The sequence below is a fragment of the Betta splendens genome, chromosome 17 (genome assembly GCF_900634795.4).
Source record: "Betta splendens chromosome 17, fBetSpl5.4, whole genome shotgun sequence".
Lineage (NCBI taxonomy): Eukaryota > Metazoa > Chordata > Actinopteri > Anabantiformes > Osphronemidae > Betta > Betta splendens.
Genome location: NC_040897.2, coordinates 14,665,184 through 14,686,067, shown reverse-complemented (window position 1 = coordinate 14,686,067; position 20,884 = coordinate 14,665,184). Strand labels below are relative to the sequence as shown.

General features: G+C 45.9%; 3 protein-coding genes across 8 annotated transcripts in view; 2 read left to right on the top strand and 1 right to left on the bottom strand.

The window, feature by feature from the left end:
• b4galt2 (UDP-Gal:betaGlcNAc beta 1,4- galactosyltransferase, polypeptide 2) overlaps nucleotides 1-6,668 on the top strand; it is a 59,502-nt gene extending 52,834 nt beyond the window's left edge. The window contains exons 7-9 of one of the 2 annotated variants that reach the window (XR_003783653.3): nucleotides 35-139; nucleotides 3,806-4,833; nucleotides 4,993-6,668. Coding sequence is in view for 1 of the 2 variants with exons in the window: in XM_029130714.3 (XP_028986547.1) it covers nucleotides 35-139; nucleotides 3,806-3,956 (256 nt within the window). In the remaining variant the exon portion in view is untranslated. Of the gene's footprint in view, nucleotides 1-34; nucleotides 140-3,805 lie in introns of both variants that reach the window. The other variant, XM_029130714.3, reaches the window with a different exon arrangement.
• A 173-nt stretch (nucleotides 6,669-6,841) lies between these two features.
• zgc:113531 (uncharacterized protein LOC541359 homolog) lies at nucleotides 6,842-8,960 on the bottom strand. The gene is made up of 3 exons (XM_029130715.3): nucleotides 8,425-8,960; nucleotides 7,807-7,936; nucleotides 6,842-7,724 (listed from the first exon to the last, which is right to left on the bottom strand). The coding sequence occupies exons 1-3, from the start codon at nucleotides 8,776-8,778 to the stop codon at nucleotides 7,534-7,536; spliced, it is 675 nt and encodes a 224-aa protein (XP_028986548.1). The 5' UTR covers nucleotides 8,779-8,960; the 3' UTR covers nucleotides 6,842-7,533.
• Nucleotides 8,961-9,154: 194 nt separating this feature from the next.
• ccdc24 (coiled-coil domain containing 24) lies at nucleotides 9,155-20,719 on the top strand. Of its 5 annotated transcripts, none has more exons than XM_029130710.3 (9): nucleotides 9,155-9,276; nucleotides 9,646-9,804; nucleotides 12,744-12,952; nucleotides 15,296-15,427; nucleotides 15,495-15,569; nucleotides 16,614-16,668; nucleotides 18,833-18,896; nucleotides 19,106-19,223; nucleotides 19,345-20,719. In XM_029130710.3, exons 2-9 carry the CDS (start codon nucleotides 9,658-9,660, stop codon nucleotides 20,363-20,365), a joined length of 1,821 nt encoding a protein of 606 aa, XP_028986543.1. In that variant the 5' UTR covers nucleotides 9,155-9,276; nucleotides 9,646-9,657; the 3' UTR covers nucleotides 20,366-20,719. The 5 variants fall into 5 exon arrangements, with proteins under 5 accessions (XP_028986543.1, XP_028986545.1, XP_028986542.1 ...); XM_029130712.3 differs by having other exon boundaries at nucleotides 9,155-9,288; nucleotides 12,762-12,952; XM_029130709.3 differs by having other exon boundaries at nucleotides 9,155-9,288.
• The last annotated feature ends 165 nt before the right edge of the window (nucleotides 20,720-20,884 follow it).

Below are 20,884 nucleotides of genomic sequence, written 5' to 3'. Positions count from 1 at the left end.
TGTGTGTGTGTGTGTGTGTGTGTGTGTGTTGCAGGATCACGCTGAATGGGATGAAGGTGTCCAGGCCCGACGTCCGCATCGGCCGCTACAGAATGATTAAACACGAGCGGGACAAACACAACGAGCCCAACCCACAGAGGTACCGCACACTGCCGGCGCCGCCTCACATCTGGATCCACTGGATCCGGTCCGCAGTCGCACGCGTTTCCCACCTCCATCCTGGAGAATCGTGAGGCGTGTTAAGTACGAAGCGCTTCACTGACGCTGCAGCGCCGAGTCGCCGCCGTTGCTCAGACGCGTTAGTTGATTTCACGTTCTCACCGTTATTACACCTTGCTCCGTAAGCAGCTCCTCACAGGAAACTGCAGCTGCAGGAAAAACCCTCTACAATACACCTTTAAAGTGTATTATCATGGACTTATTTTTAGTCTGCTCCACTCTGATGTGATTTATCCGTCCATAAACCCACAAGGCGACATGCGGCCGGGGTCTGTGGCCGGTTTCACTCATAATTGGGAGGTTCCACTGTGACGGAGCCAGAGGAGACACAGTCACTAGTGATGCTGGGGAGTTTTATGTTGCTATTAACAGGTTTCGCTGAGCAGCAGCCTCCTTAAATGTGAACAAACCCGAGGCCGCGTAAAATAAATCTTCAGATCATCGCATGTGAATTTAGCGATAGAACATCAGGCGCTTCACGTGCTTCAATCCCTTCACGGCTTCTGTGGCCGTTAAAGCATTTTGACAAAACCTTTTCAATAAACCACCGTTTTCAGCCCAGGGGCTTAAATGTGTACAGCTTCTCTCTTAAACTGCTTCTCAGACGAATGTGTAAAAAAAAAAAAAAGAAACACAGCTTCCCGTGTAAATGTGTCATTTTACGCTTTGATGATCGGGACCCAATGTGCGGAGGTGAGCCCTTCCAGACACATTAATCACCAGGAGTATAGCGCCTCACATTAAGCAGCTTAAATGTGGATTATCACTGTTTATTCTCCTCTAAGAGCCCGTTTTCACGCCTGGACGGAGCAGGCGGCGATGCCGTCACCACAGAACCAATGGCTGCTGCAGCGCTGAGCATCCGGTGCTTGATCGAGACGTGTTCACAAAAACTCCACCTTGTGTTGTTTCTACTTTTACATCCGGCCCTTGGTTCTTTTTGGATCTCTCCACCCATAAATAATTCCTGGGCCGTTCTATGGATTCTTCATCGCGCCTAATGAGCCTTCCTCGATGCTCAGAGATAAACAGCTCTTAAATGAGGCTGAAGTGGAGGCTGTGACATCGACGCCTGAGACGAGCGCGGCGTCGCACTTTCACCCAGAAGCGCTTTGAGCTCAGAACCAACGGGCCGCTCCGCAAATTGGCAGCAATAACTCGGCGCTCGGTGAAACCACACGTCATCCATCATTGTTTTGTGAGAGAGGGACTCAACGATCCCTCGGTAATTGCCTTCTGAAATGACACCAATAGAGACGTGAGCCGGCGAGGTCACGCTCGTCCACTGCCTTTATCGCGATCGATAAATCAGACGCCGGAGTGAAAGTGTGCGTCTGCCTGTTGGTTCTGGCTTCTTCCCTCGGCGCCGGATCTGCATTCTGCCTCCAGAACCGCGGGCCGCGCTTCCTCAATGAGAGCTGACACCAACAGGGACGCTATTTATTTGGGTGCGATGCATTATTCATAGGGGCGGAAAATAAAAGGCCCATTAGCCGACAGCGCCTCTGGACTCCCATTACAAAGAGAGGCTCCTCTCTGAGACGCGTGATTCTGTATGTGATGCAGCCTCTGGTCTGGAAGGAGCTCCTGCTCCTCATTTAACGCCAAGCTCAGTGTTTACTTTCAGCTCTGCAATAGTTAATAAATAAGCCAGGTGGATACATTTGAGAATAGGCTTTTATGGTGTATCCTCTGAGGAGCATGAATGTGAGGATTTTGGAGGCTACTTCACCAACAACTATAAATGTTAATGATCCACAAAGTCAGTAGAGCTCCCAGTGGATCCAGATGAACGCTTGAGCCTTCGGGGCGTTTAAGTGAGGTTTACCGACTGAGGCGTCGTCGCGACTGTTTGATGAATGCTCGCGCTCGCGCACGTCCACGCACACAGGAGCCCATTCTCCCGGCCTGCTCCGAGGCGCCCGTTGGGCATAGCAATGAGGCGCCGGGGCAGCGAGAAAGGGCCACATTCATCACCGGCCTCGAGTGCCAGCGAGCGCGCGCACACTTCAACGGACGAGTCGCACCGTAACGACGCGGCGGAGGCGCGCTGCGCGTTCGTGTTTCAGGTCCGTCTGATCATCCGTTCAGCGCGAACGTGAACGGAGGTCGAACCCCAGCGTCCAGACGCCGCTCCTTTAAGACATTAAACGGGTCAAACAGGCCCGATCAGAAGTGACTCCAGAACAACATCACCCCAATATCTGGCACACGCTATAGTTGAGCAACGTTCCCGCTCACGTTCTCCCGCGAGGCCGCCTGGAATAAAATGGAGCTTCACTTTAGCAGATGAGCGTTGAAATGAGGCTAATGAACGCGTGACGGGCGCGTGTCGCTCGCTGACGCTGTGGTGGACGGACTTGTTGACTGGAGGTCCGCAGCGCAGGGATTAGTTCATCATCAGCCAGAGGTTCTGCTCCCATCCACGTTATCACGCTCGCTCCATCTGTCACTGTTTTCTCAAATAGATTAACGTCTCTCTGTCAGTCTGTCCTTCTGTTCCCTCCTGTCGTTCATCGTTCATTTCAGTTTCCAGCTCCTTCTTTTCTGTGCAGCTTCCTGTTCTTTCGTCTTTTTCACGTCAATCCTCCTTCTAAATGTGTCTTATTTGTCCTTTGGAGCATCTTTCAGGTAGATTTGAGATGAACGCGATGCGGATCTGCGGACTCACTGGTCCGTGTCGTCTTTATTTGGAGTCAGTCACGGCTGCTCGCACCCATCAGCGTTTCCTGTGTTGAGTGTTGTAAACACGCCGTTAGACGCTCACGCGCCGTGGCCTGGTTCCGTTCCTGTTGCAGGGGTTGCGTCACGTGAATTATTCCCATGTTTGATACTGAGATCAGACGTAAGAGCAGCTGCTGGATTAGCGCCAGTGGGGACGGATATTCCGAACGCCGGCTGATGTGATGGATGAGGCGGCGCCGCAGCGCCACCTGTCGGCCGCCGGGGAGCAGGACGTGGATTCCGACCTTCGACAAACAATCCCAGCAGTGTTGTTGCTTTCTGTGTCCTCAGGCCATTGAACACATAACTGCAGTAATAGCCTGGTTGAATCAATACAAACAACAGGCTCTTTAAATCAGGCTGGATTTTGGATTTAATGCTTTGTCAACCAGATGCTTGGATGGTTGTTAAGTGCAGCAATTCATTGTTATCATTATAATTTTGCAGGTTCTTTAAATTATGATTATATTTACTTTATTTTCATTGTTTTAATGAATCCTGAATGTCTGATTCAGTTTTTTCTTGCACAACCACATGACAACACACTCACAAACCGGGATACATCATCCGGCCTTCGAGGCTGAATGCAGGGCAGCAAGGACACACGATGAACTAAACACCACGAGGTCCAAACCACAAGACACACAACGTCTCAAACTACGCGTTTAGGCTAAAAATGATCAGGGCTCAGTAGGTTCTAATGCCAAGTACTGTCTGTCGTCTTTGTCTCTACAGTTTAATTTGTCTGCTGCATTTGAGGGAGCTTTCTGTGATGCTGTAATCACTCTGTTTGCACTGAATAGGATCTAATTGGCTTCCTTGTCTCCCTTCCTTCTCTCTTCTCTCTCGGTCTCTTCACCAGATTTAACAAAATCCAAAACACGAAGAACACGATGAAGAAGGACGGCATCAGCTCTCTGACCTACAGACTGGTTCAGGTCAAGAAGTACCCTCTGTACACGAACATCTCTGTGGAGATCGGCAAGCCCCCGCCGCGGCCCATCAGAGGCTAGAGATGACGTTTACTGGGGACGACGCTCCAGGAGGAGGAGGGAGGATGAAACATATCTGGAACCTTGTGGACGTGGAGGTGGAAATAAGTCACAAACACTGCTTGTGTCCTCCTTGTCTTCGTTCTTTGGTTTTGTGGAGGTTTGCGTCTGCATCTGGGACTCGGGCTCTTTACACCTCCTACTTTTACTAATCGGCGACTTCAGAATTGAGAAGTGTGGACCAAAGCTGAACCTGGCAGAGAACTGACCTGAACGGGCCCAGTTTGGCTTTCACGGCCGGACTCCAGACTCACTTATATTAACCAGTGGCTGTAGCTTTGAGTAAATGTACTGTTCACATGGACCGGGACAATGTGGCTGTAAAGTGTTTTGTGTTTCCAGGTGGAGCATCTGCACAGGGGGCAGCGTAACCATATGCAGCGTAGCTCCGTGCTGCTGCATCACAGGTGTCAGCTGACGCCAAAAGAACCTTCATGTTGACATTTCCATCAGGGAGTCGCCCTGTGGATCCAGTTACTCAATCGAATCTTCTGATATCACTTAATGAATGTGTATTGTGCCTGCATCTACAGTAGAAGACTCAGAACAGCGCTGGGAGACGCCGATCAGACGGAACCCACCGGAGAACCCTCTTCACGTTCTCCTTTTTATACATGAACGGAAACTTTCTAAACGGAACGTGACCGTCGGAAGCTGCGCTCTCTGGGACGCATTTTGAAATCGCATTGAGGAATTAACGACTTTGGGGCAGATTTACACTGACAGCTCAGTGGTGATTTTTACTCCTTGCGGCTCATGGGGAATTTAGGTTTCACCCACTTGACGAAATGTTTTCTTAATTTTAAAGACGTGTCATTTTTGATCCTAGTTGTTGGAGGTACTAATATACACTAATATTCCATAAAGTAGATGTAAAAATATGCATTTCTTTATTTAGATAATTGGACATTTACCAAACGTGGAGCACATGTCACATTTCATGACGCTGGTGATGACATCCGTCTGCATCTCTCCTTTTCTTTAACTCTCTCTGCAGTTTAATATCTGGGGAAGAAGAGCTGTGCTGCTGGTGGAGGTGGGAGCAGTCCTGAGACGTTATCGTGTGTCTACTGCTGCTTCACATTCTCTACTTTTATCAGTTTTTTTAATTAAAGGTGGTTCCTGAGTGACAGACGAGCATCTCAATGATTCAACTACTTTCCCTTGGTTTGATTTGTCTTCATATCTACTGCTGTTACTGTTGACGCCTAAACACCAAGTTGATGCCTTCAGTTGCAGTAAAGGCAGGGTCGGTTCTGCTTGATTTAATATCATTCTTCTTAAGGTGGTATTGTTACTGTATGTGTGGTTTAAATCAACGTGTCGCGGCGGTGTTGGGCATTTGAATCGCAGACAGATTTCTGGTTGGGGCTCTTATTGTGGCGGGGCGGCGCTGCTGGCCTTGGGGTGAAAACGCTCCCATCTGTTTGCCTCTGGCCCGCTGGATCGCGTTCCGGTTGCTCTTCGGCCCACTCTATCAGACAAACACATGCATTCCCGCTGTCTTTCTTTGCATCATCTCCTCTGCCCGCTCCCTTTCTTCCTCTCCTGCGCTGCCAGTGCAGAGCGTTTGTCATGGGCCCACTTCAGACACAGCTGTGTGACACAAGAGCGCTTCTTCTCTCAATAAGCCATTGACAGGACATCTCCTGGTGCATCGGAATCAGTGCCACTTACTGTGTCTTTATTGTCCTTGGAGCGCAGCCTGATTTGTGATTCACTTTTCCCGTCATTTTCTCTTCCTCTCCTCAGTTTTCTCTCTTCCTCGGTTCCTGCTTCTGTTCCCAGTGTTTTGATCTGTAATTGTCAGAGTGGAGGGGCCCAGGCACTCCCCTCTCCGACTGTTTACAGCTCACCCTGTGCAATATCATACATGCATTCAAGCTCATTTCACACTTTGAAGCCGTTGTTTCTGAGAGGAACGCAAGGTCGTGACATTTTGTGGCTTCGTTTCTCCCGTCCATCTTTATTTCCTAATGGGTTCTTTCACACTTTGCTCCTGCTGCTAAAGTGACAGCTATTACTTCATTAAAGGGGCACTCCAGCAACCTAGAATAAGACCTGTGGGACATTCGAGAGACACTTAAAACTGAGATTCACTTGATTCACTGAGATTAAAAACCTAATACTACCAAAATATATATATGACACAATTAAACACAAGTAGTGGCGTTACACGGCCTTAATTAACGAACACATCACAACATGTTCCTGAACACGTGATATCGTAGACACAGTGTTTTTTCCTTTTATTGGCATATTTAGGAATAGCTATAGTTATATAAGTAATTTGTCGTCTGTTTAATTACTATTGACACGATGAACGCTAACCTGAATGTATAAAATCGGTGGAGTGCCCCTTTCCTAGCCTCACTCAAGCCTCTGATCAATGCAGGACATTAATAAAGAAAGGGCGACTCGGCCCTGACGTAACGTTGGACACAGATGGAGAGATCAGCAGCAGAATTTGACAGGTTTCCTACGGGAGGAGCTCGGCGTTCAGCTGAGAGTCAGGGCGAACAGGCCTGAGGGCGTTTTTAAACATTTACTGTATCTCTACATACGTTTTTGTACATTGAATGTTGAAAATGTTATATCTTATATAGAATGCATTATGTCATATCAAACCTACCTTTTCTATACAATCAATAAATCTGATGGTTAAAGACTGTACGACAGTGGGCTTTATTTGACTTTAGCTACTTAAATGACGTCTCAGTGTTTTTATAGACAAGTCACAAAACAAAAGTGAAGCTTGGCCACATGTTATCTACTGTGTGGACACTAAATATGCAACCACTGCCTGGTTACGTTGACAGAAGAGAATAATAAGAAGCAAACAACGCTCAGTATGTTTGGTTTTCATTTAAACATCCCTTATTGTTATTGGTAGATAATTACAATTAATTGCAGGGAGAAGTGATGCACATGAACCAATATTCCATCACACTCGCTGTACATTCAATGTGATGGTGACCACAACTGAGGAGATTAATGACGCAGCAAATTACAGATTGTTTTTTTCTGCCCTACAGCGAACGTGCACAAATCACGGGCCGTTAAATGAAGGCTGTGTTTATATATGTCTACAACTACTGTAAATGTTCGCCTGTAGTCCCATATGTGACGTTCCAGCATGTCATGGTGCAGTTACATTGCTTATGGCGTTGCTAAGGCTGTTTTCTAGGCTAAATTGCAGGCATTCGGGTGCTGAATCAACCTGCGACAGGTCAATTACAATTTCTAGTCATCTGATAAAGTCATTGGCTTTGTTATAGTTTCCCCAAAGCAGGTCTCTGGAAATTAAGGTGAACAAAAGCCACTGCTTTCTAAAAATAAACCATACTGATCTAGTTTTGCAGAAAGAGTTTTATCATTTTTGTGTGATTTTTTTAGAATGGATTTAATGAATGGATCTGTGGATGTTATTAGTTTTATAAAAGTCTTGGGAAAGCAGTTCTGCTGCTTTCTGCTATGAAAAATTCTGCTCCTGAATGCAGGTTTGTTCTTGAAGGAGCATGTGTTTTTTAGGGAGAACTCAGTTTTGCTGTGTGGTCGGCTGTTCCCGCGAGCAGTTTTTGAGGTGGGAACACGTGGCGAGGCGGTTTCCCTCCCAGTAGCCGGCGTCCTGTCCATCGTGACAGCGACACTTGGTGCACGGGTTAACCCAGACGGGCTCTCCTGCAGGAATCACCTGACTGCGTGAGGCGTCAGCGTAGCAGTTAGGACCTTAGACGGAGAAAAGCATTAAAACAGGGTCACAGTGGTGAATGCACGTAGTGGCTGCGTTCACTAACTCAGTGCTTCATACCATCCTTGCATTCAGGACAGCATTTTCCAGGCTGGTAAACAGGGTTCACACATGGTGGAGGGGCGCAGTCTGCAACCAGACAGCGGGCGATGCCGTCGCTCTCACAGGTGCACTGCTCACATTCTGAAGGCTGGAAAAACAGAGATCCCACACAGAGAGGGGGTAAAAACGGAGCAGCGGCCTCGCCCTCGAAAGGGGGCGCCATAACACTAGATCTCTACTGCACACCAGCCTGCCATTAGTTAGAGTTGAGATGTAGAAGTGATAAAAACAAAGTTATTCTAATTGTTCACACAGACAGTTTTAAGGGAATTACATTATGGGCATGTGTTTAGATGAACCATGTGCTCTGAGTTGTTTTTCTTTTAGTTATACATTGGATTGTAGTTAGTCCTTTCAGAACAGGATCGATCCTGCATGAAACAAACCACAAGAGTCAAGGTTTACACATAAACTGCTGCCTTTGTGTATAAAAATCACATTGTTGCTGTGGGTTGAAGTCAGATGCGGTATCTGAAGGTTCTTACAACTTCTGGACATGAGCTGTGTTCTGAATTATTTCTAAACCACAGACTAACGAAACAGAACTAACGCAGTGGGATACTAGTCGAGGCTTGCCTGGAAGTTCTGTCCCAGCTCGTACACAACCCCTCGGTACTCGCACCCGATCCGCTCACATCTGGGGCAGCAGTCGGTGGGGTAGTGGCTGACATGGATGCACGCCGCCGGCAGAGAGGTGCAGTCGGTGCGGGCGCACGCGGAGCCCTCGGCGGTGCACTCGCACTGCGTGCAGTGGTCCGAGTCCAGGAAGTACCACTCTCCGACGTAGTACACGCTGCCGTTGGCCTCGCAGGTGCTCTCCTGGTGGCCGGCGACCGAGAAGCCGAGGCAGGCCCGCGCGCACAGCAGCAGTGCCAAAGCGGCGGCGCGTCTCGTGCGCTCCGGGGGGACGTGCTCACGCAGCTTGGCCATGATTTACCTCGTCCGAAACCAAACAAACAATGTGGAAGTCGAGGCAAGCATCCACTGATCTCCTGCTTTTTCTGTGTTTACAGAAATGCGTAGCTTCTCACATTGTTTCTGCGAAATCCCGGACTTGACGCGACGTCCCAACCCGTCCACAGGGCTCCGCGTCCCCGTCTGCACAGAGCCCGGAAGAGGGTGGAGGTTCGGGGCATAAAAGGGGGAAACTTACTCTGCCTCTCCGGGTTCACGTGCCAGTTGCAGCGGCAGCCTGCGTGACTCGCGCAGATTAAAACTTTACCGACACAGATTCCTCAAAAGTGTTTACTACGGGCTACAGCTATTACATATCACAACATTATATATGTTGACATATATTGTAATGAAACACAAAGAAACCTGAATGAGAAAAAATTGAATTTTCTTTGCGAGATTTCCAGAGTTAGATCTCGCGATAAGTCCGCTTAGCAACGGGGATGTTTTCCTTGGATACCACGGCGTTGTAAGGTAGGAGTAAAGGTGAGCGTCTGTTGGTCCACACAATAAAAGCCTTTATATAAACTGCTTTAACTTAACGCAGTTTCGCTGTTTAGTTCGTATCGCTACAAACACAGTATATGAAGACTTGTAGTGAACCAGCTTCCCCAGGTGACGATACGTATATAAGCTAGCTAGCTTAGCTAACTTGATTATCAAAAGCAAAGTGAATCAATTAATTTCATGAAGCAACATTCATAAAGTATATTAATCCTCGTTGTTCTATTGACAATATTTACTTAATAAAAGCAGCAAACCTTGGCTGAGGTAAAAAACCTCTGAGCAGCTTTATTTTACTGTAACCATGTTTTTTTTTAACCCTATATTTTATGCCGGCAGATTTCCATTCCTATGCAGTCCCTGGATGAAAAGCAGCTCAGCCCTGGCCCATCTCTGTGGAACCTGATCACGGAGCATGTTCATTGCTCAGAGGTGCCAAAGATCTGTGCAGCACTGGGCCACTCCCTGGTGGACATGTACATAGAGTTACACTCTGAGGTAAGGTGCTTACATTGCTGTGGTATGGCTCATTTCCTCCATTAGAACGTACTGTAGCTTTCTTACAGAACTTGGCTTTTCGGGTGGAACAGTCCTTTTCTGGTGTTTCATTATTTATGTTTTTGCAGCTTATGGTTTTATTCCTTCAGTAAACTCAGACTCTGCGTCTGTTTATGTAGGATTCTACAAGAATACCACAACACCTACTGGTATTTCCGTTTTTGGAAGGTGAATAATAGGTGCTCTGCCAAACAGTTCAAGAACTGTGGTTACTTTGGCCGCATGCACTCATTTACAGGGAGGGAGTGTAGGGAGGGTTAAATGGCAGTGCACCACAGAGAGACCTAGACAGACATCAATATTTACTCAGGACCAACTAGAAGCCAAAAAGCTTTGGCAAAGTGACCTCACCCCTAGACAGACTCTCAGGATCGATAGGAAAAATATCCAGCTAAGAATGGCACACACTTCAGTAAAAGGCAATTCAAGGTCAAAAGTCTTATGCAGTAGTAGTGTCAGTTTCAAGAGACAAGTATTTGAAACAGAGGCTAAAGAATTAGAATTTCAACACACACACACACACACACACACACACACACACACACACACACACACACACACACACACACACACACACACACACACACATCCTTATGTTGAAATTAGGACCTCCATCGACATAATGCCTTCCCTCACCCTAACCTTAACCACCCCAACTAAAGGCAGACGTCTTACCTTTGCTCTAATCCAGAATCAAAAGATCCAAATCCAAATCCTAAAAAATAATCCAAACCAAAACTCAATTTTAACCTCAGGCCTCAAATCACATCTTAACCCTAAAACAGGCAAAGAAGTGAGGAACGACCAGAATGTCCTCACTTTGGTAGGAAAATGTGTTTTTTTTTTGGTTCTGACTTTGATGCAAGTACGCACACACACACACACACACACACACACACACACACACACAAAGAGGCCCAGGAGGCTTAGTGAGTCAGGAGGTCGGTATAATACGGTTAAAAAGGCTAATCCATAACTGTTGATAAGACTGTTAGCAACACATATTCTTCAACTCGAGAGTGTGCGCACACGTGTGAGTTAAAAAACGTGTAAGTGTGTATGTGTGTGTGAGAGGCTTTCAGCGTTGCCCTGATGCTTTTTTACCTACAGTTGGGTTCATGCAGTGGCTGAGTTTAAAGTTCCCCAGATGAAAAGAAAGACTTAACCTTAAGCAATGTTGAGGGGATAAACGACTCTTAGTGCCTTATTCAACTCCTAACTTAAACAACTGCTTACAGGTTTCTGTGTTTTTCTGTACATTGTGTCTTCTATATGTTTTGTTCTTTCCTGTGAGTCTTGTAATGAATTCCATTGCTCAAAGAAAGCGCTGTAAAAAGCAATAGTAGATCTTCAGGCGTCCACATTATTCTTTACTAGCGTCATTCCTCTCTTCATCAAGGTCTCCACTGTCTATGGCAGAAAGATCAGAGGGAATATTAGCCTTATTTTTCAAGTCTCGTTACAAGGCCACTCTCTTCTTACCTCCCTCTAAACTTAATTCTTTTCATCTTTCATGAATGAAAAGCTCTTTAGGTTAAATGTATTATTGAACCTGATTTAAATAATTCCACATAATAGCTCCTAGTTACGTTTTTTTACTGACAGGTTTCAACAGCTCCGGGATGAGATCAACTGCCTCATAGCAGAGAGAGAGAGAGAGAGAGAGAGAGAGAGAGAGAGAGAGAGAGAGAGAGAGAGAGAGAGAGAGAGAGAGAGAGAGAGAGAGAGAGAGAGAGAGAGAGAGATCTCTCTCAGAGCTCGAGAGATCTCTCTCGACTCTCAGGAGGGTCTCGCCAAGCTCTAGAGCTAGAGAGAGAGAGAAATCTAGATACAACTTGTTAGCTGAAGTCATGAATTCTGTGTCATAAACACCTCAATTTATGAAGCCAGTGGGAGTGAAATAATATTTGTGTATGTGTGAACATGAGAATGGTCACACACACAAGTATTTAGTATCCTCCTGTTTATTTCTTTGAAGTGAAGCCTTGGACTGTAACATGAGGGACATGATCAGTAGGCAACAGATGCGGAGGTGTTAATGATCTCCAGACTCATATATCTGCAAAAATATTCACACATACAAGTGTTTTTGCTTTTTTACCTCTTAAATTAGATTTTAATTTATGATTTATTAACTGCACATTAAAGGGGTGCATTCAGGTGCACACATTTTGTAGCAGGATCAGCAGGAAGTCACACATAGACGCAGAGACCGTCAAACTAGTCAAACTACAAGGACTGAAAGCTGCGTTGCTCTGCACCACAGGACTGTTTGTGTAATGGCATGTCCAACCAAAACCATGTTCCTCCTGTTCAATAGCTGCAGACATACCATCCTTTGAAAGCATCTTAACAGGGTTGTTCTAATTTTCTTTTGACCAATAATTGGAAGATGTTGCGGTTGTCACCCACATCTGAAACTAAATGCTTTTCTTTTCATGAAGACAGGCTTCTCTTCACAGCGGTTTACAGTAAACAGCGTGTTCTTGCAGGAAGGATGTCACTGAAAATGTTTGCAGAAACAAAAGCAGAGAAGAAAATGCTGAGAAACTAAAGCTCAGTCCCTTAAATACAGTAGCTGGAAAAGCAAAACAGTTATTTCATAGTGTTTACATCACAAGTGAGTGTTATGACTTTTCCAGATTGTTTGACAAAGATTTTATGTGTCACACCTTCTTAAATAATTACATCGTTTTCTTTTAAGGTAATATTTTTATCTTCCATCAGTCAGTCAAAAAACTAAATGTTTTCATGAATTCAGGATTTATTCCTGGACTGGTTTTGTTTTATCTCTACCTGGTGTACTTCACAAGCGACAGTGGCAGAGTCTAATAGCACATGCAAGTCTGTAAAGTGTGCAGTGTTAAACGTGTTAATAGAAGTTGCCCTCTTTGCAGGCAGAGATGTGCTACAAGATGTGGCAGCAGACCCAGCAGGGCGGGAGCCGTGGCAGCAGGGCAGGTACCTCGACCCCATGTGGGCAGGGCACCTCCTTATCTGAGCCCCCAGCAGTGAAAGAGCTGCTGAGAGCCGAGGTCAAGATGCTGCTACAGACGCTGAGAGAACGAGCCAGCGGAGGAGGAGGGAGGTACAGTCTCACAACCGGAATGGTTTCTTTCTTTGGGGCTCAATGTATATTAAGCTATTAATGACAGAGATGCTAATGAATGGGTTTACATGTTTAGCTGCAAATTGTCTGTAGATTACAAACAGCCATTATCAACATCCTATTTTTCATTACCGTAAAATTCAGTGAATGCACAAACGCATGGTTCCTCATATCAGTGCTCTGCACTACCCAGCTCTTCTCTTTTCACAAGGCAAGAAAAGAGACAAGCAAATAAAGACCCTGCTCTCCTATCTGCGTCACTTTCCCCCCAACAAAAAGGGCTATAAAATGTTGTATTGTGTTCTCATGTCAGTTACAAATGGGTTGGTGAAAGGGGAACAAAGGTTTCTGACACTGGGTTGTTACATACCGATCTGGGAAGAGTAGAAGAAGATTATAGGCAGAATACGTTTGTATGTATGTATTATATGTATATATATGTATGTATGTATTTCTCACCACAGCCATCAAACACTGGTCTAGATAGTAAGAGGTTTGTAGGATGTGAATTTAGGTTTATCCAACTCGAGTGACATACTTAAGATAGTGGAGCCTTTAAAAAACATTGTCCTCTATTTGTTTGCCTGCCAACAGCTCACGGGGATAGCGATGCAGCTTTGTTTTTATGAAGTGTAGTCATCTGGGAGTCAGATCTCCTGCAGAAGTGTTTATAGCGCATTAAATCTTTCTAATGGCTATTTGGATTTAACTTGCTGCTAAGCTTACACAGTTACAATTTAATGACATGTACTAAAATATCATATAAAATGTCATAAACCCATTGTTGGATTAATATTAGACAGTAAAACCGCCCTTCTTTACACATCCCTACATTACAATGTAGTGGCTTTACATATGTATCTGAATGTGTGATGTGTACGTCTATGGGCTGGTAGATATCCAAGCAACAAGCGCTCCGCTGCAAAGAATGTGAACGCGTCTGCAGAGACCTTTCAGGATGCACACATAAGATGAATCCTTCTGTCAGTGAGACAAACCATTTATTGCCTGTCGATTTGTCATCTCGCTTTTTAATGTGACTTTTTTTCTGTGGTCGTGTTAAAGGCTGCTGCTGATGCCGTTCTCCATGTTCAGAGGGTTCATCCTCTGGGAACAAGAATTCCTGTTTTACTCATTCAACAATCCATTTCATCAAAACAAAGTTAATGTGAAATCCATATTCCACCTATAACATGGTTTTGGTTGACCTCAGTTGACAGAGATTTATTTTGGAGTTTCTTGCTGGTGTTTCTTTCAAGTCAGAGAGGAAGGAAGTCCTGGCATTTGAGCTGACGGTCCATCGTCCATAAGGCCACAGGTCCGATGTCCATAATGACACATCATCTTATTAAAGCGCCGCTGAACAAGCTACAGCCTAAAGCGCTTATTGCTCAGACATTACAAGTCACTGTGTTAAGGTGCTTTGGCTCAGACGTTAATGGATTACACACAGTCTGAAATGTAGCCCATTGTTAGTGCTGTGTCGAAGCGGTGCCAGAAAAGTATTGGAGCCGCGCAGACTGTGCCAACGTGAAGCCCTCTCCCCTTCGATACCGGCTTCAGCGTGGCCGACCTTGATGAATGGTACTGTGTGTTTGTGTGTGTGCGTGCATCAGACCTCTGATTGTTCAATTAGGATAAGTTCCAAGTGTATCATCTGAATTACTTTCAGGAGTAAAACGAAAACATGCCCTGAAGTAATGTTTCCTCCTAATAATGCTCTTCAACCCTCTCTTTGTCAATTTAGCTCCAGTTAATGTGCTTTGTTGGCCTGGAAATGGAGAAAGAATTGCCAGTCAGGCTGTAATATTTCTCCCTCCTTGTACTCTTCGCACATTATTATATTGTTTGCATGCATGAGTGCCTTATCTCTGACTTCATTTAAATGGCATGTCAGCAAAGATCACTTTCCCATTATTAACGCTGAGGCCTAACAACTGATTTGCTTAAAGCCACAGCAACAGACGTTGCCGAGTGCTTTAGAGGGAAACAATAGTCGTCTTCTACGCACCCGAATTTCCCTGTGATTTAAAGCGTAACTTGTAAAAGTCAACTGATTTACCTTACTGGCCGTCTTCTGTGTGGTCCTGATGCCCCTGCCATCTGCTCACACACACAGAAGTCGGTGTGTGAGCTGCCAGAAGCGAAGCCTTTAGCCTGAGATTAAGCAGGTCTGACTCCCCTCGCTGCAGCCGCCACCAGGAGACAGAAATATATAAAAAAATGAAATAATACATCCAGTAAACAGAAAACAGACCAAAACGGAGGGTTTGGGTTCAGAAACGGTGACCTGAGAATGAACACACGCTGCTGTTGTTGCAGAGATGGCGAGGAGCTGCTGCTTCGCTACAATCCAGACACTGTGAATTATGCACTTGGCCACCGTGACACCTGGTTCCCTGGTAGCAGCTCTGGAGAGACTGATAACGGAAGCGAAGCAGGAAACACAATCAGGTAGTTCAGAATTCTGATTCAAGCAGAAGCGGCGACTGTCTCCTCTGATTCATCAGTTATTTTCCAGCATTGAAGATGAGATGAAGGCAGTGAGTGACAAGCTGAACGCCACTGATATTGACCAAGTGGTGGACCGCCTCAAGTAAGTGGAAGCTCAAACCTTTGTTGCCTATGAATCGAAGCGATGTCTACCTGCAAACCCGTTAACTGAGGTGTTCAAACACAGTGAGTTTGCTGTGGGTTTGCTGGGACTGTGGGTTTGTACATGCTTCACAATAACCATGTAGTTTCACGTAGTTTCATCCTAAATCCTGTTTGATCAACTCTTACTGCTCTAATGATGTTGATCAATTTCACTGAAAACCTCTAAAACCAGCTGTGCACTGCCCACTAAGCACCAAACATCAGTCGGACAGACAGTGGCTCCTTTAGCAGCTAAGGAGACATAAAGCAGAGCTGTAAGTTAGTGACTCACATCTGCTCAGCAGTTATTGACCAACCACACGTTTGGGAATCAACTAAAACATATGCCTGTATTTGCACATGGGCTCTTTCCTGGTGGCTCAGCCTATTTTTTGCCTAGCGCCGTGCTCTGTGTCCAGCGCTGGGCTCGGCCTTCTCCGTTTTTCCCCTCGGCTGTCGTTTGTGGCTTGTGTCGCTGCCCTGCTGCCTTCACGCTCACACATCTTTCCTTTCTTCCCTCTGTCCCCCTTTGAGGCCCACGGGGTAATGCAGTCGCTGGGGCTACCTTGGAAGAGAGCTTCCCTCGCTCTCCCTCCTCCTCATCCCCTCTGTCTCTCTTCCCCTTCATCTTTCTCCCATTTCCTGACTCAACCAGAACAAAAGGCTCAATTGTCAGAAAATGGATCCCAGACTGGGTCGGCTGGGTAGAAGAATTTCTTTTCATTTGAAAGAAGTGAATAAAGTCCACTATGGCCGTGTAACAAGAGAAGGACAAAATATGGTGGAGAAATAGAAGATGGTGCCTCAGTACTTGGTGAAACCTAATTCTGGATGGTTGTGTAGTCTTAGTGTTACATGTGACATCTAACATTTAAAGAATCTAGCAAAATGAATATAAAATATTAAATATGTGGATGCATTTTTACTGCATTCAAAACCACAGCCAATATTACACAGGAAGTCCCTGCTGCTGCAAAATGAGCCTGTTCATCTTTCTGTCTAGGTCTGTGATGCTGGAGGAATGTGATGTGCTGAAGAGACGGGTGCAGGGTTTAAAGGTAAATATATATACCAAATATCAGCTTGATCTTGTGTCCGCTCCCAGTGAAATCATGGAGGGAATACTTTTTTTATAAATGTGAACCCAGGCCCATATTGATCATGCAGTACATCTGTTATACAGCTGTTACACAGTCCAGCGTTTACTTTTTAGCAGACAAATTTAATGTCTGCAAGTGTAGCTTGTGGTAAAGTTATGTCCTTTTGAATCTGAGCAGCGTCTGACAACATGATGGTGCCACTGACACCAGGTTCAGTTGTTTGATGCAGTAACCCCTGCTTGGATTCCCTCAGGTAAACCTGCCAACTCTCCCTGGCACTGAAGCCGCGCCAAAGCATCCAATTACACACAAACACGGACTCGCACGTACACACAGGAAGCCTGCAAAGGCTCAATATAAGCCTGTTTTTCCATCAGTCTGGCCAAGAGCTTTACAGTGCTGAGTAAGATCGATCTCCTTCCAATCGCCAAATGACTTAGTACAAACACACAGAGCCACACGTGTAGACAGAGACACACATGCATGCGTTCGCACAATCTGGCAAAGCTGTCATGCTTGTCCGGCCTCATGAAACAGAGGCTGCGCTAGCTCGAGGCCAGATGCAGGACTCTTCTGCACACCAGATGCGAGGGGTACCTTGTGTGAATGCGACTGCTCTGCAGAGGTGAGCTGTTCAATCATCTGCAGCAGAGAATATGTAAAAGTGGAAGGGGAGTTTTATGCAAGAAGAAATCTCGTCAGAACAGGTAATGTCTGTGGAAAGTGGGGCTTTATTAAAGTTTCCCAAACCAAGTGTGTGTGGGTTAGGAAACCGTAACGCTGTGTCGTACACAGACTGTTTACTGTAAGTGCTGTTAAAGCATTCTCCTCCGCAGAAAGTGCCTCCTCAGGCAAAGGGCTGCTGTCTGGCATGTGAGTGTTTGGGATGAAGCCACGTTTGATGGCAGCCTGTCCTCCTTATGTCAGGAGCTTATTGTTCTCTCCCTGCAGTGATAGATGATGCTGATACTGTGCTGGGTAAAGCATCATTAACTCATTGACAGTGGTAATCAGTACTTGGAAGGGAGGACATTCAACGCAGCCCCCAGCGTCTTCTCTTTGCTTTTTTTCCTTTAAGCTAAAGTCTGTTGAAAGATTTTCCGATACTGGCTTTGTATTTATTCAGCTATGTCTGCGGATACGCCTGCAGAGATACAATGTGCTAGAAGACGTTAGAGGATGAGCTGACGATTGCCGTTATTATGCCCACTTCACCTTTTGGCCTACTGTCTAAAGCTTTATCATCATCAAAGTCCAGGCAACTCTTTGAGAGTTGGAGACTGTGATTCTGTCATTGCTCCACGGGTAGCGTGTCACATCCACTGGAGTCTTTGCATGCAGCTGTGCAGGGTGAATTTGGGTTCTAGAGCCTCGTCTTATGGAATAATGGCAATAACATATGAACTTTCCTAAAATATCAGCAAGTCCGGACCACAGTAATGGGCTCAAACCCCACATGGACCACAAAGCCTATTTTCAGAGTGTGTGTCTTAGCGTTGGTTTGGATTTCAGTCGCTTTGACACCACACGTACTCTGTCTGCAGTTCTGAAAGGCAACACTAGAAGGTTTGGGTTTGAATCCCACCGGGAAAATACACCAAAAATATATGTTTCAGCTGTCAGTCTCCAGGCCCGTGGGTCCACACACACACACACACACACACACACACACACACACACACAAACGCACACACACACACACACACACACACACACACACACAAACGCACACACACACACACACACACACACGCACACACACACACACACAGTGATGAGGTTTTCATTTGCTGTGGATATAGATGTTTGAGGCCAAATTATGACGAAACATTGCTGCTCAATCATTTAGTGGTCTCTCTCACACACACACACACACACACACACACACACACACACACACACACACACACACACACACACACACACACACACACATTCCTTTCCTCTTTCACAGTTATGTTTTTCCCTTGTCCTTGTTCCTTTGCTGTTTCCAAAGTCTCTTTAATACATTTACTTTCTGTGTTTTTCTTTGGAGCGTGTCCTCCTTTGTGCACTAGTGAGTTACTGCTGACATGTACTTTCCAGCTGAGTAACTGATTAACATTGCTTGTGTGTTTCACAGGCTAATATTAACCAGAAGTACAGACGTAAAAGTGAATTTCCTAAACCAGAACCTTCCCTTGTGGGTGAGCTGCTACCAACATTAAAACCTTTGCTGCCCCCTGGTGGCACCTTGGCATTTAACACATTAGCTACTGAATTCCATTCACTGACATCTTCATGAATGAGAATTCAAAAACTCTCTGAGCATTTTAAAGTAATTCTTAGACTTTGATGTTGATATTTCAAACATATTTACATGAATGCTTTCTGTGTTGCGTTTTCTCATGTTTAGACCTCAGAGAGCTGAGAGCAGCTGTGCAAATGGACCTGGACCTTTACCCTTCCTCACTTGCTGCTCCATCTACAGACTCGTTTCATCTTCCTGTAAAGGGACTGGAAAACAAGTGGAGGTTGGTTTGTTACGTCCATATCCGCTGTTGCAGCCCCCAGAGGCTCCTAATACAATTGCAAAGGGTTTCAGTGCTGAAGTAACACTGAAAACCTTTCACCACCTGATTCCCTCCTCCTCAGAGCCTCAGCAGGACACGTGGCGTCCGATGAGACCCTGCAAGTTGTAAATGCTACATCGGTCCTAAGACCACATCCGCCGCGTCCTCTGTGCTGTGCTGATCCCAGGCCACCAGCTGGGCCTCCTCACACTCACACGTCAAGGTCGCTCAGACCAGTCCGTATTTCTACACCGCCTGTGACTCATGGGCAACATAGGAGAATATCATCTGCCGGTGAATCAAATGGCACACGTGCCTGCATGGAGATCACCACTTCAGAGGAGGCGAACGGCCAATTCACCACTGACCAGATGAATAAATGTGAACACAGCAGACTGTCTCCTGAGCCAGGTGGTGCTGGTCTCCATCGCAGGGACTCCACCTCTAGTCTTAGATTGCAAATCAAAACTCAGCCAATGTTACCTGCCCAGGAAGCGCATCTGTCTTCACATTGCAGCCGTCAGGGTCTGAATGAGGAGTTGGATTTATTACCATTTACAGAGAGGACAGGCTCTGTGTGGAGGTCAGGAAACACCAGTAGCGCCCCCTCACTGGTTCCAGTTCTCTCCAGTCTGTGTGGAGCAGGCAGTCACCGCAGCAGCAGCAGCACCGGCGACTTCAAGTCCACGACACAAAAGAGACAACATAAAGGTTCCTGTGGAGGTAGTTTTGTGTCAACAGTCGAGCAGACAGACGATAGAGTAAAGACCACTGGTCAGAGCTTGTGTTCACAAAATGACATGATGAGCAACAGTGGAATTGAAAGTGGTGATGTGAGGAAGGACAGGGACCCACAGCAATGCCCGACAGATCACTTACGCCATCTGGAAAGCAGCAGCAGCAGCAGCAGCAGCGATCAACAGAGGAGGAGCAGATGCAGGCGCCTAGTTGCTGTTCAGACAAAGACACCGTTCTTCTCTTCTCCTATAAGACCACATGGGGGCATCGCAGCTCAGACAAAACGGCTCCAGGAGACACAGACACAGATGGAAATGATCAACACGTTCCATCAGCCAGTCCCTCCAGCAAGAGTCCCCACTTAAAGCACACCGCTGGAACCGCATGCACTGAGATGCATGCATGTGAATGAATGCATGTGTCAGCATCTCCAGAAAGCATGAATTAAACTGAATTCAAACATTCAGTTTTCCATGAACTGAAGGAGAGTGTGTAACAGCTTGTATAATTGCAGGATGAATAATTACAGTTCAACATTAATATCTAAAGGCAGGAAACTGCTGGTGTTGACGTCTGCATCACCTTGACGCGAGAAACAGGAGGCGTCGATGAACCACTGTTTGACAACTGTCCTGCACTGTCGCACGTCATCAGACCGAGTGTTACTGGAAAGGTTGAAATGAAAGTGACTTCAAAAAATAAAGTGGATTTGAGTATGATTTGGCATTAAATGGGAATAAATTGTAGCTGAAGGTGAAGAGGATTCTGGGAGAAGCCAGGGAGGGGCTTTACTTGTGTTTTATAGTTATGTGTATGTGTAAGTGTTATGAGGTTTGTGTGTTACTGTTTGTGCCTGGAGTTGAGTGATGTGTCCGTGGTGTTTT

What these genes read in the sequence shown, in the direction of transcription:
- zgc:113531 (XM_029130715.3), bottom strand. Translation starts at nt 8,778, where the DNA reads ATGGCCAAGCTGCGTGAGCACGTCCCCCCGGAGCGCACGAGACGCGCC. An exon ending in AGCTGGGACAGAACTTCCAG is followed by an intron (nt 7,937 to 8,424) that starts GCAAGCCTCGAC and finishes CTGTTTTTCCAG; the next exon opens with CCTTCAGAATGTGAGCAGTG. An exon ending in CTGTCCTGAATGCAAGGATG is followed by an intron (nt 7,725 to 7,806) that starts GTATGAAGCACT and finishes TCTCCGTCTAAG; the next exon opens with GTCCTAACTGCTACGCTGAC.
- ccdc24 (XM_029130710.3), top strand. Translation starts at nt 9,658, where the DNA reads ATGCAGTCCCTGGATGAAAAGCAGCTCAGCCCTGGCCCATCTCTGTGG. An exon ending in GCCAGCGGAGGAGGAGGGAG is followed by an intron (nt 12,953 to 15,295) that starts GTACAGTCTCAC and finishes CTGTTGTTGCAG; the next exon opens with AGATGGCGAGGAGCTGCTGC. An exon ending in ACCAGAACCTTCCCTTGTGG is followed by an intron (nt 18,897 to 19,105) that starts GTGAGCTGCTAC and finishes TCTCATGTTTAG; the next exon opens with ACCTCAGAGAGCTGAGAGCA.